Raw genomic sequence first — 17,906 nt, 5'->3', positions numbered from 1 at the left:
ATACTTTTACTTTTAGGTTAAAAGTATTCCAGTGATCAGCAGATGCCCCCTTCTCCCTACTGGTTTCTTTTAGTGGAAGGCTTCTATCTTATTAAAAATAAATTCAAAACTTAAGTTTATCAGTTAGACCAGTGGTTCTTACCTACTGGCCATTTTGTGCCCCTAGAGACATTTGGCAATATCTACAGACAGTTTTGGTTCTCACAGTTGGGGGAGAGTGCTATTAACATCTAATGGGTAGAGGCTGGGGTTGCTGCTAAACATCCTGCAGTGCAAAGGACAGTCCACCCCGACCCCCCTCCGCCTCCAACAAAGAATTATTCAGCCACTGTCAATACCAATAAGACTGAGAAACTGAGATAAACTATTTGCAAATCAACAGAGGTTCCTCCCTCCCCCTTTTACGTTTAGGCAAATATATTTCTTTAAGCATCTGAAGTACAGGGTCCCATATAGACTAACAGGTACTATTTGTGTTTCAGGAATCAGCGGACCTCACTTCATTGTATAGAATAGTTGTCCTCTCATTGTATATCACATTTAAAGAGTGATAATTCAGGTCTAATTATTGTGACTATGCTTTGCACAGATTTATTCCCATTATTCTTAATTTTTAAACAATCATTTAACAATTAGGGTCTAAAGTATAACTCATTCATAAGTTAAGGTCTGCCTGAAATTTCTTTTAATTTCTACTATAAAAACTTTAATTTTTATTAGAAAGTACTGATGAATATTAATATTGGCAAAAAAATTTTGGGGAAAAACATACAAAAAGGCATGTAAGAAATTAAAATGGTTATTAAAAATCATAGCTAATGTTTATTGAATGACTACTGCTTGTAAAGCATCATATAAAGTGCTTTATATGTGTGATCTCTGTTCATCCTAACAACAGTTCTATGAAGAAAATTCTGTACTTTCCTAGTTCTACAGGTGGGGAAATAGAGAGTGGTTAAGTAATTTATCCTAGATCATACTGTCAGTGATGAAATCAGAATTGCTATCCACGCTGTGTGACTCTAGAATCCATAATGTAACCAGAAAGTACAATTTGTATACTGTTCTAACAGCCTGTGACAATGTGTATGGACATAGCAGAGGGACTTTTACTTTGCCTCTTTTCTTTGTGATCAGAAAACTTACATGGTCATTACCCAAAAAAACTATATTAGTCCTTTGAATTATTAGAATATACATATATGTGTTGGGTTTTTAAAAATGCAATAACATGTCATTTTAATGTTGCAGTTTAACTTTATGAAAACTTTTTTTAACTGTATATTGTACTTATTAGAGGATTCATATTTTGTTTTAATAATTATCATAAAAATGTTAGCTTTTATTAAAATATAACCCATTACCTAATTTGCTTTGAAATGCTAATAAACATTTTCTATATTGTAGAACCTACTGTAGTACCAACCACTTCCACGAGAATGGAATCACAAACCACAAGCGCTTCCATTAACAATTCAAATCCATCTACCTCTGAGCAGCCCTCTGATACTGCTTCAGCTGTCACTAGTAGCCAACCCTCCGCAGTGTCAGAGACTTCACCTATGCTTGCAAGCAATAGTATGAGTGGTACTTCTACAGGAGGTATGTAAAAAAAGAAAAAGACAAGACAAGAAGAGCGGGGAGGGGACTCTTTGTTAGAAAAAGGATTGTTGTTTTTAAGATTTTAGCTGTGTTAGCAAGAGTGTATTCTTAGAATAAGCATCATATGTGAACAAAGTGGTCTTTATTAGAATTAGACTACGACTTCATATTTGAGTCTGTGTGCTATGTTACTGGAGTGTTATAGCTCAACTGAAAGAGATGGGGGAGAATTGAATGGCTGACACCAAAAATACAAGCAACAAAAGAAAAACATAAATAAACAGGACTTGATCAAATTTAAAATTTTTGTACATCAAAGGAAATTATAAGAAAGTGAAAAGATAGCCTACAGAATGGGAGAAAAATATTTAAAAATCATATATTGGATAAGGGTCTAGTATCCAGAATATATAAAGAACTTGCACAACTCAACAATAAAAAGAAAAGCAGCCCAGTTTTAAAATGGGCAAAGAATTTACATAGGCATTTTTCCAAAGAAGAAGGTCATTTGTACAAATGACCAAGAAGCACATGAAAACGTTATTAGGGAAAAGCAAATCAAAACCAGAATGAAATTCCACTTTACTCTCACCAGGATATCTATAATTAAACAAAACAAAAACAAAGAACAGGAAATCAGAAGATAAGCAGGGTTAACAAGGATATAGAGAAATTGGAACCTTTATTTATTTTTCTTTTTATAAATTTATTTATTTTATTTATTTTTGGCTGCGTTGGGTCTTCATTGCTGCAGGCGGGCTTTCTCTAGTTGCGGCAAGCAGGGGCTACTCTTCGTTGCTGTGCACGGGCTTCTCAGTGCGGTAGCTTCTCTCATTGCAGAGCACGGGCTCTAGGTACGCGGGCTTCAGTAGTTGTGGCACGTGTCAGTAGTTGTGGCTTGCGAGCTCTAGAGCGCAGGCTCAGTAGTTGTGGTGCACGGGCTCATTTGCTCTGCAGCATGTGGGATCTTCCTGGACCAGGGCTCAAACCCATGTCCCCCGCACTGGCAGGTGGATTCTTAACCGCTGAGCCACCAGGGAAGCCCCTGGAACCTTTATTAATATCTGGTGGGAATGTAAAATGGTGCAGCCACTGTAGAAAACACTTTGACAGTTCCTCAAAAAGTGAAACATAGAGTTAGCAGCATATGGCCCACAAGTCCACTCCTAGATCCGTATCCAAAAGAATTGAAAATAGGAATGGGAGTTTTAAAAATTTTGATGATGTCATTTTCCCAATATTTTGTGTTGTTGTTTATTCTTTTGGTGTCACATCTAAGAAACCATTGCTTAACCAAAGTTCTCAAAGATTTACTCCTCTGTTTTCTTTTAAGAGTTTTATAGTTTTAACTCTTATCTCAGATTAACTGGGTCTTAAAGTAGTCTTTTTTCCGCTCTTGAATGACGGCACAGAGATAGGAACTTGCTGTTTAGTAACAGAGACATCATAGACCCTATAGCTTGTAGATTGACTATATCACCAATAATATCACCATTAATAACAAAACCACCATATATTTTCTATCTTTTTTTGGCTTTTAATAATATATTTAATTCTTATAATATCCCTGTAACTTACCTTGAGCAGATTGGAAAACTGCTTGTGTCTGGTTTAGATCTCCCTTCCCTGGAAACTTGAGGCAAAGGAGACTTGAGGCAAACTTGAGGAAACAAGGAGATTTCTCAGGGGTGTCTTTGAAAAAAAAAAATGTAGGCAGAAGTGAAACGGGCTTTTATTTCGTTTATTGAGTGCACTGTCTTTCCTGGTAGCTTTATGTACCCTATGCTTATCTAGATGTTATGTGAAACAGTCCCAACTTTATTTCAAGACAGTCTCAAAGCTTTTATTTATGTACTTATTTTTTAACACGCTTGTTTAGTTAGGATTCACATTTAATCTATTAGGTAGTAACTTCACTGCCTGAATGGCCTTCTCATGATATTATTCTATCTTTTAATGACCACCCTTGGGATAGACTTGCTCATGTTGTATTTCTCTAGACTAGGAGAACCTTGTTCCAGGCCAGATTGTTCCTCTATATGAATCCGATAGAAGCACATACAGATATTCAGATTACATTAGGGGCGTTCAATTCTGCTGGCTTTATTTCCTTCCAAGACTGTAGAACATCATTCACCTGTTTTCTTCACATCCTGTCATTACTTTGCACCTTCTTGTATATTTCCAACCTTGAATCACTTGAGCCATGTAGCTTCTCTCTTATCCAGGTTCCTAAATGGGACTGGTAAAAATCATAGAACCATGCAGATTGATGCCTCATCAATTTATGGTATCTAATCTTGGGCTTTTGGTAATAAGTTGTCATAGTGTGATAAATCCCAATCGGTTCTCTTTCCTTCCCCTCAGTGTCTATTCCAAAATTCTCTTATTCTTCTTAAGACTCTGATTTCCGGGGGTAGGGGGGATAAAAAAAATAAATGAAGGTTCTCAAGCATGAATACTTGTAACTTCCAGTCCCTTTAATAAAAACTTTTGTGTATTTATACCTATCCATATCTCCTAACTCCTGGTCTCTTAACTCCTTCTTATAGTTTCCAGTCTCTTTATCTATGCTCCACCTCCTGTCCTTTCTTGTGTCCTTGACCTTGCTTTATCAGTTATCTTCCCTGTGTCTTCAGCATCTTTGTTGGTTCCATCCCCTTCATACACGCACGTGTACATTTGTGTTAAGTCTATGTATACCTAAGTGGATCTTCTTCACCTTAAACTCCTTCATTTAACTTTAACTCTGACTCCTTTCAGAACAAACAAACATGATGTTTAAAAATCTGGCAGTAATTTTCTTCTCATCTTATTTTCTTCCAGGACTCTATTTTCATCCCTTCTTTCACTCGTCCATCTCATAACTGTAGGTGTTTTCACCTACCACCAGTATGCCGATGACTCACCGTATTGCTTCCAGAACACTCTCCTTGTTTTAAACTTTCATATCCAACCGCCTCTCCTCTGGACCATTCTGCAGTCACCTCAAACTCAACATGCCCCAATCAGCTTATCATCTGTCTGACTTCTCAATGTTCTTAGCTTTATGCGTATATGCTATCTTATATATTCATTTATTCAGCAAGTATTTATTGATTGCATACTATGTATCAGGCACTGTTCTAGACACCGGGAACACAACATAAACAGAGCTAACAATTGTAGTGGATAATAATAGCTAACATCTGTTGAACTCATAATATTGGTCAATAATTTATTTATATTAACTCTGATTTTTGTAATAACCTATGAGGCAGATTCTATTATTATTTTCATTTTACAGGTAAAGTAACTTGTCTAAGGTTATATGATAGTGGAGCAAGAATTCAAACCTACAAAGTCTGACTTGGATCTTGTAATCTTCCTTTATGCCAGGATTTCTCAACCTTGGCACTATTGTCTTTGGGCTGGACAGTTCTTGTGTGTGGGGGGGCGCGGGGGCTTGTCCTGTGCATTGCAGGATATTAGCAGCATTATTATTATATTTTTAGTTAATCTTTATTAGAGTATAGATGCTTTAATGTTGTGTTAGTTTCTGCTGTACAGCAAAGTGAACCAGCTATATGTACACATATATCCCCTCTTTCTTGGATTTCCTTCCCATTTAGGTCACCACAGAGCATTGAGTAGAATTCCCTGTGCTGTACAGTAGGTTCTCATTAGTTAACTCTTCTATACATAGTAGTGTATATATGTCAATCCCAATCTCCCAATTCATCCCACCCCCCTTCCCCCCCACCCCGGCCCGCGTAGCCATAGCAGCATTCTTGGCTTCTCCCTACTAATAACCAGTAGCACTACTTCCCCTCCAGCTGTGACACCAAAAGTATCCCCAGGTGTTGCCAGATATTCCCTGGGGGGCAGTGTTGCTCTATACTGTACCTAGAACCTAGTGCTTCTGTTAAAATACTGGTTGATTTCTGTTTTAAATTTTCTCCGTACTTGATGATGAGCTCCTTGAGGACCAAAGATCAAGTCTTTCTCTTTTTCAGCACTAAGCTGCAACCATGCAGGCATGCCTCTTTTCCCTGTGCGGTTAGCTTAAATTTAGCAAGTGCTTATTGAACCGCCTACATTGTGCAGGCATGTTTCTAGTTTCTAGAGATAAAACAACAAAGGCAGACAATATCCATTCGTTATTTTAAAGGCCAGGACTTTCATTTTTCAGTATCTTTGTAGATCCTTAACCATGTCATTATTATGTATAAGACTTGCCAAATAAATGAATAAATGCATGAGTACATCTCAGTAATCCTCCTAGAATTACAATAAAAGTATTTTAACCAGCTTGGTGTCACTGGGCTGTGGAGTTAATTCTTCTGGTGTAGATTTTCGATTATCTATTTTTAGTGGCCACTCAGCGGCCTAATTTTAATAAAAAAGGCAGTGTTTTATTTACTCAATCAGATGTCTTTGTATTTCACCTCTACTCTGTGGCAATTTTCTTTGGTCAGTAACTCTTGAACAAGAGGAGATTCAGTTGTCTTTACTTTGGATTGCTACCTTGTTTGAGCAACAAAGAGCTTCTGAACTGTAGGAAAATAGACATTAATTTAATTGGAAGCCAAAACTGTACCATAAGAAGTAGAGCTATAAGGTCAGTCCTCTTTTAGGGGCCATACTGTTAATCATATAACCCCTTAAATATGTGTTCAGCCTTAAGGATATTGAAGTCATTGTGCTTCCTCTTCACTCACTCTGAGTTTTGTATGTGAAATAATTGAAGACCAAGAGGGCAGATCGTTTCCAAACAGGTTAAGTGTCATATCTGTTACTTCAGTCATGGCCCTAGCGGTCCCTAGATCTCTTGCTCTGGTTACAGACTCATCTCCTGAGTCTTAGAGTTACACATAATCCTCAAATAATTGGGTTTGTAAAATTAACGTGTCATAGTTGGCAGGAATCATGAAGGTCATTTAGTCCATCCACTGAATGGATTTAGTGTCCCAAAGGTTTTCGATTTTCTTTTCTGAAGTAACACACAATAAATGACATTTACTTGTGTAACACTTTGACGTGGGGGCTGAGATATAACCCTGAAAATGTTGTAGGAAGTAAAGTTCCTATAATAATGATATTGTTGTAAATCTTACAGCCTTTGGGAAATAGCTACTTAATGTTTGATTCAGCATAGCGAAGATAGGCTGCTGATCATGGTCAGTTCCAGGTATGCCAGTTGTGACTCTGTCCAGGTTACTCAAGAAATTTGGAATGCAAATGAATGAAAGTGATTTAATTATAGAACTGACTTTGAATCTGCTGTCACTTATGTTTTAAAAGTGAACAGCTTTTTGACTTTCATTGTTTTTTGATACAAATTATTTGTAATATTTAACCTCTCAACTGATGATAACAAGGTAGTACTAATTCCAGGAGGCTATTAGAGATTAGTAAGAATTTGTAATTTTTTTCCAGCCAGGTTTACAGACTCCTGAATTCTAGTTCTGAGGTTAAGAACCTTTACAAAAGGGTTCAGGAAATTAGCCCAAGTAGGCCAGAGTAGGAACTTGGGGTGGGGGGAACCAATATACATAGATTTAGAATAGAGATACTGTCTAACAGGGTTTAGATCACAGACTTTGCCCAGAAGAGAATCAGCAAAAGCAGGATAGGACATGTATGGGAGGGCAGACCCAGGAGAATTACAGGGAGGTGTACTGCAGTCAGACCCATCAGTCAGAGCCTGAAGCATCCCTACCCAGATTCATTTATGTGAGTCTATAAATTCCCTTTATTGTTTAAGCCAGTTTCGGTTGGATTTTTGTATTATTTGTAAAGAACCAGAAGATTCCTAATTTTGGTACATTGGCCCAGAAGAGAATAGCTGTGTACTGTGAGCCAAATAGGAGCAGGGTATCCCTGGTATTGGTTACTCTAGAAAAAAGGCTAGAACAGTGGTACTCCAGAATCCTAAGGATTCTGAAGAGATGCCTCATGAGTCACGTGGGGGTGGGGGAAAGGAAGGACAGGGATTTGGGTTTTCCACTCTTCTAATTTTTATTTTTAAGTAAAAAAATTTATCTCCATTTTTATCTGTTTTATCTAATTTCCACATAACATGTAGTTTGAGGAAGGGGTGCTTTTTTTTAGAGGAGTTTGAAACACTAGGATAAACCTTCTGGGGACACTTTCTGCTGTTCTTTTGGCATGGAAGAACATACCTTCAAAATAACTCTGGGCATGTGACAGGGCATAATCAGAACTCAGATATTTCATACCTAGAGGATTATTATCTTTTCTAACAACAACCATGCAAGGCAATTATTGCTACATTTAATAGGTGAGAAAGGGGTTAAATAACTTTCCTAAGGTCACATTGCTCCAGATTAGACAGGCTCAGGATTAGAACTCAGGCCCATCTGACTCCATGTTTTTTCCCACTGTTCCACCTTGAGTCACTAGATCATTATAAGAGACCTTTAATTTTCAACATAGTAGAGTCTTATTTCTTATGTTCTATTGGGTCTGAGTTTAGAGACCAGAAGAAGGGAAAAGACATTGGAAGTTAGTGAGACTTAGCCAGATATGCTCTGAGTTGGGTGGTTATGTCTTTTTTTTAAAAAAAATAAATTTATTTATTTATTTATTTATTTTTGGCTGTGTTGGGTCTTCATTGCTGCGCGTGGGCTTTCTCAAGTTGCAGCGAGCGGGGGCTACTCTTCGTTGCGGTGCGCGGGCTTCTCAGTGCGGTGGCTTCTCTTGTTGCGGAGCATGGGCTCTAAGCACCCGGGCTTCAGTAGTTGTGGCATGCAGGCTCAGTAGTTGTGGCTCGCGGGCTCTAGAGCGCAGGCTCAGTAGTTGTGGCTCACGGGATTAGTTGCTCCGCGGCGTGTGGGATCTTCCCGGACCAGGGCTCAAACCCGTGTCCCCTGCATTGGCAGACAGATTCTCAACCACTGTGCCACCAGGGAAGCCCGTGTAGTTATGTCTTAAGAGGATAAGATTTTAAGAAGTACATAGTAGTCTTCATTATATAGGAATGATTTACAGTATTGGAGGCTCATGGAGCTCAGGAGAACCTTAGCTTTGTTGCATATAATGGAAAGACTCCTATGTTATTTTAGAGTTTTTAAAATACAATTTAGGGCTTCCCTGGTGGCACAGTGGTTGAGAGTCCGCCTGCCGATGCAGCGGACACGGGTTCGTGCCCCGGTCCGGGAAGATCCCACATGCCGCGGAGCGGCTGGGCCCGTGAGCCATGGCCGCTGAGCCTGCACGTCCAGAGCCTGTGCTCCGCAATGGGGGAGGCCACAACAGTGAGAGGCCCACATACTGCAAAAAAAAGAACAAAAAAAACCCTAATAATTTATAATGACCTAGGAAAAGGTGATCTATTGCCATATTTAAACATCATGGTAAATATAAGCCTCCTAAAGCTTGCCTGAAAATCCCAGTGAAGATCACTGCCTGAAATTACAGGATATGCGTGTTCAGAATGTGACTGTATCACATTATTATTTACAGATATTTGAATTCAGTAATCACTTCTTAATTATTTACTTATTTATACACATTTATACACATATATGAAGTATACACTTTCTTTTACACAGTGATATTTGATCATTTGGTTCTATGCATTTTTTCGTTTCAAGATGACTCAAGGAGAACTGCACCTAGTGCTATAACGGAAACTGGCCCTCCTGCGATGCCAAGGTTACCTTCCTGCTGTCCCCAGCACTCGCCATGTGGAGGGTCGTCTCAGAGTCACCATGCGTTAGGACATCCACATGCAAGTTGCTTTCAGCAGCATGGCCACCATTTTCAGCATCATCACCACCACCATCATACTCCCCACCCAGCTGTCCCAGTGTCTCCCTCCTTTGGTGATCCTACTTGCCCTGTGGAAAGACCTCCACAAGTACAGGCACCATGTGGAGCAAATAGTAGTTCTGGTACCAGCTACCATGACCAGGTATGTGGAATTTGATGAGTTCATCTTGAGTTTTTAAAATTGTGGTTCCTTCAGGAGAAAAAAACAAACCCTAATGATAAATTTTATATGCTAAATAAGTCATTCTTGTTGCCCCTGCAACAGTGGCCTAATTTAATGATGTGTGATTTTTTTAAATTAAGTATTTAAGATTTTCTCATGTAAATTATTGCAACTAATTGAGGGGGCCAGGGATGTAGAAAATTGGATGTGATACTAATTTTTATTCTGGAATGTTCTTAGGTGTTTTTAGTTAAATGTAGGTGGATCTAAACTTTTGGGATTTTATTTCAAACAAAGTGTTGAAACTGCAGTGTCAACCTAATTCATGAGAAATTTGGGAATTCTCCCAATTTTTTCCTCCTCTACCCTACCTCCTATTCTGGAGCCTGCCTATAATCTCCACTCATCTAGAAATAAACAGCCGTCTCAGATGCAGACCTGTGACATAGTTTCTCAGGAGCAGATGAGGTTTTTAGTTTGTGGGAAATTGAAATGTCAGCAAAAATTATAAGAAATTTTTTGCTAATTAAGTAAATTAGTTGATGTTATTAGTGAGTGCTTGATACGTCAAATAATATTAAATTAATATTGGTGGCCACATGGAGTAAATAAAGTGAGGTGTTATGTGCTATTTTAACTTTTGCTCCATTGTCTCTGTGTATAATCGTGACATAAACCTTGGTGGTGCATGCTTTAAAAATCAAAACATGTAATTTAAAACTGTAAGTGACACGTGCTAAAAAATGTGCCAGAAAAAAGTCAAAAAGAAATTCAGAGCAGCTCCTTTACTGTACCCTCTGACCTTTCCTGAAGTACTTGCTTCATCTTTTAAATTTTCGCTGGTTATCTCTTCTGGTTCTGACAAATTAAAAGTAATTAAGAAAGTGGGGTGTTCCCTTAAGAAGAAAAAACTAGCTGCTGATACCAAAAGGAAATTTGAAAGGGTTTAGTAAGAAATATTATTAAAGAGATTTTAGATGATGTTTTGGTTCTGATAACAGTTCTAAGTATTAACATCTATGGATTGTCTAGACCTGTTCTACCTCTTGGGAATGAGGAAGCAACCTGAGTGAGTTAATTAGAGGAAGAATCTCTTTTGTGTAAAATATAGATGTAACCTACTCACCTATATCTAAGTAGAGGTATTTGGACTGTACACAAAGCTTGAGAAGAATCAGCAGGATCAGGCATTCAGTGGTTATAATGGGTATGAAGGTAAACAAAGAATGAGGTTTTGGAAATATGAACGCTTTGAGATTGATGTAGCTATTTGTAGGACTCTGAAATTAGCCACATGCTCATGAGGTAGCCTCGTATAGTCTCTGTTTGAGATCTGTGTGGACACAGCAAGAAGTTGAGGAGAGGCAGACTGATCTGAGGGTTTATAATTGTGTGGATGTCTTATGATTGAGTGTCAGACTGTAGATAGGCAGAGAAAGATTGGGGAGGATTAGGCTTGACGAGAGGAGTTGCAGTAATCACTTGACTCTGTACTACTCCTTTTGATGTAGCTTTCTCTTTTGAGAGAATAGTTTACTTAGTGCTATGCACTAGTTACGAGCTGTGTAAAGTAATATTTGCCATTTCTGTGCCATTTTGCTTACCCTCTCTTTTCCTTCTATAATAATAATTGAATGAACTGTTGGAATTGTGAGGAAGAGGGTTCTCTGTGTTGATTTTTCCCCTTTTCTTTTTATTCTCTACTTTTAACTTTACCCTCGGTTCCTTCTAGGAGGACCTTCACCCTACTTAACTCACTCTCTGGGAGTGTTCTTAATCACTGACTGGAGAAGAAGATAGGAAATTTGCTCACCTTCATAGTATGTTGATATTCCAGTCCATTTGCCAAATTTTAGCCTAAATAGGAAAATACGGAAAGGATTTGAACCATAAGTAATAATTCACAGTCTTAAAATATTACTCTTAAACTTTATTTATTCAAATTGGGAGCATATATTGTATTTGCCAACTTAAAAGAAAGAGCCCAGACATTTACTTAATTGATTGTAGACACATAATATAGAAGAGGAAAGTAGCTCTTTCTTTTCACCTTCCTACAGCTTCTCCTGTACCATCATCCTCCTTCCCTTTTGGTATCCAGAGTTTCTCATGTTTCTGTTATCCTCTGAGCTGGGAGGCCATTGAAAGTACAAAGACAACTCTGTCTCTAAAAAAATAATAATAATAAAATAAAATAAATTTTTAAAAAGTACAAAGACCACTATGGTTCCTCACTGGACTGGGTGACCTGGGCCTCTAATAAATGCATTACTCTAGCTTTCCTCACCTCTAGCCCCTCAGCTTTCAGTATTGAACAATTCCTGCATGTGATTCCATATATAACATCTTTATTTTCTTTAATCATATTTTAAAAATTACAGCTGTACTGAACACTAAGCAAAGACTTGTATTTAAAATACTTAAGAATATAAAGAAGCAATTCTGTTTCTGTAATCTGCTCTAGAGTAGAAGGTAAAGTGTTTTACTAAGCACTTTTCAAAGTGCTCAGGGGAAAAAACTTAATTACTTTTGAGTAGAGATGGAATCTAGACTCTTTGATTTTCCAACTTGGTAAATGGGCCTTCCCTAAAATTATATTCCTAATAAAAGTAATCATGGTTTAATCTTTTTTTTTTTTTTAAGAGAAAAAAGTTATGAGGAAAAGCTAGCTAATGGTTTAGCTTGAATAATCTTAGGCCCTTTGTTATCTTGGATAATGTTTGCACTATTAAGAGTTTCAGTTGAATGCTTGCTGTGTACAGTTTAAAAACAGAACAAATTTTTACCTGGAGCCTTAAATGTTTTCAGTGGTATGATTATATGTCTTGTAAAGGAGTCCTAAATTACCAATCAGAATTTTGGGGTAAAGGAGGATATGGAAGTATGATTTAAAACTTTCTTTCTCTCTTAAAATCTAGATAATGGAAGAGAAACAGATCTTAAAATAATATATTAATTAACTTTTGTTCATCTTACAGCATGATCTCATGCTTGATTATTTAAAATTGATTATAGATTTTAAGTGTATAAGCACTACAATTTTTACAGTCCAAGATGCACACAGTATCTTCTTGGTGCTCAGTAGGTCTTCACACTCAAAATTTTTAGCAGTTTTAAATTCATAGATTCTATTTTTCTAGATTGCATTAGGAGTACTTTTATAATATAACATGAAACAATGTTTTGACCAAATTTTAGAAAGATAAAACATAGTTCCTCTTTATACAGCAGGCATTGCCAGTAGACCTGAGCAGCAGTGGTATCAGAAGTCATGGAAGTGGTGGTTTTCATGGAGCATCTGCCTTTGACCCCTGCTGTCCTGTTTCCTCTTCCCGAGCTGCAATCTTTGGCCACCAGGCTGCTGCTGCTGCCGCCCCGAGCCAGCCATTATCAGTAGATGGTTACGGATCCAGCGTGGTTGCACAGCCCCAGCCCCAGCCCCCTCCACAAGCCTCGCTGTCATCTTGCCGACATTACATGCCGCCTCCTTGTAAGTATGAATTTAACAGGCAAAGAGCTTAGAGGCACATAGATGAAGCATCGTCCTCTCCTCATGAAATAACCTTTCAGTAATACTAGTTTATAAATTTTTAGTACCTCCTTGGCCTACGAGTGGAGTGTATTTTTCCTATTTCATTTACCTCACGTACCCAAAACAGTCTTCTAAGGCAAAAAGGGCAGATGTTGTTGTAAAAGGTCTGGGAAAATAATAAAAAGTATATTTTGTCTGTTTGACATACTAACATTTACGTTTTAATTAATATCTATGAACTCGTACATTGAATGGCACCTTAGATTCCTATAAAAGGAAATTTTAAGGAATTAGATTTATCCTTTAGGAGTAAAAGGAAATTTGTAAGTTTAGTAGTCATTTCTACACATAGGAAAGTAAACTTTGATTAATAATTCTGAAGCTTAACTGAGGCACAAGAGAAAATTCCTTGACAGAAAGCTTTGCCAGTTGCAGAAAGGTTTCTGTACTCATTTGATGCAAGCAATTAAAATAGAATCAGACATGGCTTTTCTAAAGAAATTGAAATCTATGAGATACCATAAGAAATGAGAAATACCGTTAGGCTGTGTAACATATATTTATTGCTCTGTTAAATCATAGGTTAATAATCAGATGGAAGCTTATTAAGTACTTTGATTTAAAAGAAACACTGAAAATTCATGCCAGGGGTAAACCAGAAAGTTGGCAAGGAAATTTGCTTTTGTTTTGATTACATACAAGGGATAATTTTCAATTATATACCTTCTTAGATCTCTTCTTCCAGTCCTATAATTTTTAAAATCTGGGTCCTGCAGACACAGCTGGAGTCAACCCAGAATTTGTACAATGAAATCTGGTGATATATCGCTTTTCAAGAATGCAACTTCAAAGTATAAGGTAGAAAAAAGGTTTTGAAACGAGTTAGTTTTTGCAAAGCATTGACCAGTGGGCAAATTCTGTGTGTGAACACTGGTATGATATACAGGCTATTCTGTAATACTTGTTGATATTCATCTTTAATTGATTATCTTTTATTGAGAACTCAAAATGTGTGGTTTTCTCCCCCTCCCCTTTAAAAATAATATACTGAAGCAATTTATAAGTGTATCCATTCATCTTTCATGTCCTAGTAAAAAATGTTTTAGACTTAACTGGTTTTACTTTTATCATAAAAGTAACTGGTGTACATCCTAAGAAATTCAAACTGCAGAATGATATAAAATGAGAAGTTAAAAGCCCTTCTCCTTTCTTCCCACTAATGCTAATATACCTCAGAAGTACCAACTGTTTATAGTTTATTAGAAAACCTTTTAGAAATTTTCTTTCTCCACACGTTATTATGACATATCTCTCCTTTTTTTAAAAAATGGGATTATATCAAACATAGTATTTGCCTCTTGCTTTTTCATTTGTGGTTTTTTTAAAATTCAACAATACGTCTTAGATTTTTTTTCATATTAGAATATAAAAATCTAGCTCATTCTTTTAATACCTCATAATATTCCATTGTATATTAAATTAGTCCTCTGTTGATGGACACTTAAATTGTTTGTAGTTTGTTAGTCTATGTGTAGGGTAACTTCCTGGGAGTGAGATTGCTGGGTTAAAGTGACATGCTGAACTTTAAAGAAGCAAGATCAAGAACGTTTTTTGTCTGTTTGTTTTTAGTGGCAAGAACACATAAAATAGAGAAGAAGGGAAATGGTCTGTGGGAAGGCAGAATATGTCACCTTTATACAGTTTTGTTTAGATAAACAGTGTATTATAATGATCGCTGAATTTTTCACCACACACAAAAACTGGCAACTATGTGAGGTGATGGATATGTTAATTAAACATTGTGGTAATCATTTCATGTGGTATACATGTGTCAAATTATATTATACACTTTGAATATATTGTTGTATTTGTTAATTATACATCAGTAAGGTTGAAAAAAATAAAATGAAGAGTTAAATAAACTGATTCATTCCAAAACAAGACTTTAAAATTCTGTTATATTTGTGAATATTCTTTCTTGTATAATGATTATAGAAGTAGAAAACCTTGACATGAAACTGGGAAAAATGCTCTAAATTTGAGGAAGGATAGTTAACAATGATAAAACTTAGTGACTTCCTTTTTGATGACCAAGGAGTACTGAGCTTTGTGACTTCTTAGCGTAAAGCATTGATTTGAAAATATAACTTTTAGAAAATCAGTTTAAAAATATGTCACCACTTACATTGAGCTTAGTGAAAGTTTCCTTTAAATATTGTGAATATTTAGTGACTATTTCCTTTAAATAACAATACATACTAGCAAGGTTTCCTTTGAAGTATGGCTGAATGAGTCCATGGTTACCTAACTTTCACCACTGATGCATGAATCAAAGCAATTAAAAATTGAAGGCAGCCTTTCTGTAATGAAACTAGAGAATTGCTGTAGCTTCATACCAGGCTACCAAGAAAAATCTTACAAATAAAATGAAATTAGAGCTAAAATCCAAAGAGGAGACATACTTACTTTTAGACCTCAAACAGATGCATATCCCTCAGAGTAAGAGAGATATGTATTCCTCTGAGGGACCTTTCAACAGTCACTCTGCAACATAAAGATTCAGGATGAAGAAATGGGCGAAACCATCTTTATAAAGGCTGATTTCCGTGGCAAGTTCCTGGCAAATATACCCCCTTCTTAATGTAGTACTGGAAAAGTGGCATGGGGCAGGAGGAGAAGTGCACTAATGGAAGTATATGTTTGCAGTTGTGCCTAGGACTCGCAAGTTGCTTTCCTCTTTCTAGTGCTCTATAACCAGTAAATGACAAAGGAAAACAAGATTTATGTATTTATAAGTATATAATTTATACATTTGATTATACAAAAGCAAAATACTTGAGTATGGCAGAGTAAAATTGACAGGAGACAATTTGGAAAAATGTTTATACTACCTTTTTATGACAAAGCTTGCATGTATACAAGGAATACTTATAAATCAACAAGAAAAAGGTGAATAATAGGCTAAGAATATGAATAGATAATTCTGGGAAGAAATGTAAGTGGTAAATAAATACATAATTTTTTTCTGGTTAGCATTTAAAAAATTTAGTGATAGTGTAATTAGGCAGGAGCTGTCGTGTACTGCTGATGGTAATTAATTATGTAAACTTTGGGAAGGGTGTTTTGTCAACCAGTATCTGAATTTAAATTATTCTCTCAGACTCAGAACTGCTTATAGGAATTTATGCTACAGAAACTCTCTGTGAGCAGTGTGTGTGTGTGTGTGTGTGTGTGTGCGTGTGCACATGCGTGCGTGTACACACGCGTGTACGTGCATGTACGAAAGAGCACAAGGGGAATCATACAGATGTTTATTGCAGCTTTTGATTACTTCCAGTTTTTATCAGTGGTGATTTCTTCAATAAATTTTGGTGCATTCCTATAGTGGAATGCTGTGAAACTGTGAATGAAGTAAAGCTATATATATTGACATGAGAAGATACCTATGATTACTCAAAGAAGAAAGCAAGATGCCAAACAGGACTAAGCAGACTCAAGCATCGATAAAGTATTCATAAAAATTAAATATGTGCTAATATGTCTGTAAAATATAATAGGAATGTATTATGCCAGTATATGCTCAACTGTATGGTGCCTGTGCTTTTCTTACAGATGCTTCTTTGACAAGACCACTTCATCATCAAACCTCTGCCTGCCCCCACTCTCACGGAAACCCTCCTCCTCAGACTCAGCCTCCGCCTCAAGTGGATTATGTTATTCCTCATCCTGTACATGCATTCCATTCTCAAATATCTTCTCATGCAACATCTCACCCCGTGGCACCTCCACCTCCAACGCATTTAGCCAGTACTGCTGCACCAGTCCCTCAGCATCTTCCTCCCACACACCAGCCAATTTCACACCATATTCCAGCCACAGCACCTACAGCACAGAGACTGCATCCTCATGAAGTGATGCAGAGGATGGAAGTTCAAAGAAGGAGAATGATGCAGCATCCAACGTATGTTTTATGTTTTTTAAAAAATAATCACACTTTATTCTTTTGCCTTCTATTTCCATTGGTCTTTAAACCTGTAAAGTCTTTAGAAGTGATGTAGCTATCCTCAATTAATAGTGATGTAACTTAATCCTCCGTTCACTGGGAAATTAATTCTTTACTAACCAGAATGTTCCTCCATCTCATCCTGAGTTGTAGGTGCTGACAAAAAACAATCTATATCAGGTTATTTAGTAAAATCAAAGCCCTTTCAGGATATAACCCAAGGTCATCTATTTTTGCAAGCTAATCTTTGTTTCTTCAGTAGTCCATACTAAAGATTAATGTTAAAATTGGTGATCCTGAGTAACAAGATGTAAAGTTATTAAAGATTGAATTTGATTTATTTTATGTTACCAACCAGAGGGAAGAAGGGTGTTAGTAGAAGTTTTCAACAGCTGACATTGAAAAACTAGTCTTATTAACTTAGTTTATTTATAAATTTAAATATTAAGATCCCCCCCCAAAAAAAGATATTCCCCAAACATTATGAAAAGACTATAATTGAACTTTTTGTTTTCTTTTGAAAATTCAGGATCTGATATTCTAATTTAGGGCAGCGTACTTTGTTGGTCTTATTCTGCCTGCCTGTTTTGGTAAATAAAGGTTTGCAGGAAAACAGCTACACTTGTTCATCTGTGTATTGTCTGTAGCTTCTTTCACACTACAGAAACTAAATTGAATAGTTGCAACAGAGACCATGTAGCCTATAGAGCGAACAGTATTAACTATTTGGCCCTTCCAGAATGTTTGCAAAACTCTTGATCTAATCAATAATCTGGCACTTGTGTAACTTCTTTCTTTAGTTATATAATTTAAGGTTATATTCAGAATCT

General features: G+C 36.8%; 1 protein-coding gene across 10 annotated transcripts in view; it reads left to right on the top strand.

Annotated features, from left to right (window-relative positions):
- RNF111 (ring finger protein 111) overlaps window positions 1–17,906 on the top strand; it is a 111,195-nt gene that overhangs the window by 81,218 nt on the left and 12,071 nt on the right. For 7 of the 10 annotated variants that reach the window (XM_070044913.1, XM_070044915.1, XM_060294190.2 and 4 more), the window contains 4 exons: window positions 1,408–1,602; window positions 9,201–9,520; window positions 12,770–13,031; window positions 16,686–17,034. In XM_070044913.1, coding sequence (XP_069901014.1) covers window positions 1,408–1,602; window positions 9,201–9,520; window positions 12,770–13,031; window positions 16,686–17,034 — 1,126 coding nt within the window. The remainder of the gene's footprint in view (window positions 1–1,407; window positions 1,603–9,200; window positions 9,521–12,769; window positions 13,032–16,685; window positions 17,035–17,906) is intronic. The other 3 variants (XM_070044912.1, XM_060294193.2, XM_060294191.2) reach the window with 1 other exon arrangement.

Source organism: Globicephala melas, chromosome 2 (assembly GCF_963455315.2).
Source record: "Globicephala melas chromosome 2, mGloMel1.2, whole genome shotgun sequence".
Classification (NCBI taxonomy): domain Eukaryota; kingdom Metazoa; phylum Chordata; class Mammalia; order Artiodactyla; family Delphinidae; genus Globicephala; species Globicephala melas.
Note: the sequence above shows the minus strand (reverse complement) of the source record. Positions and strands in the feature narration are given on the sequence as shown.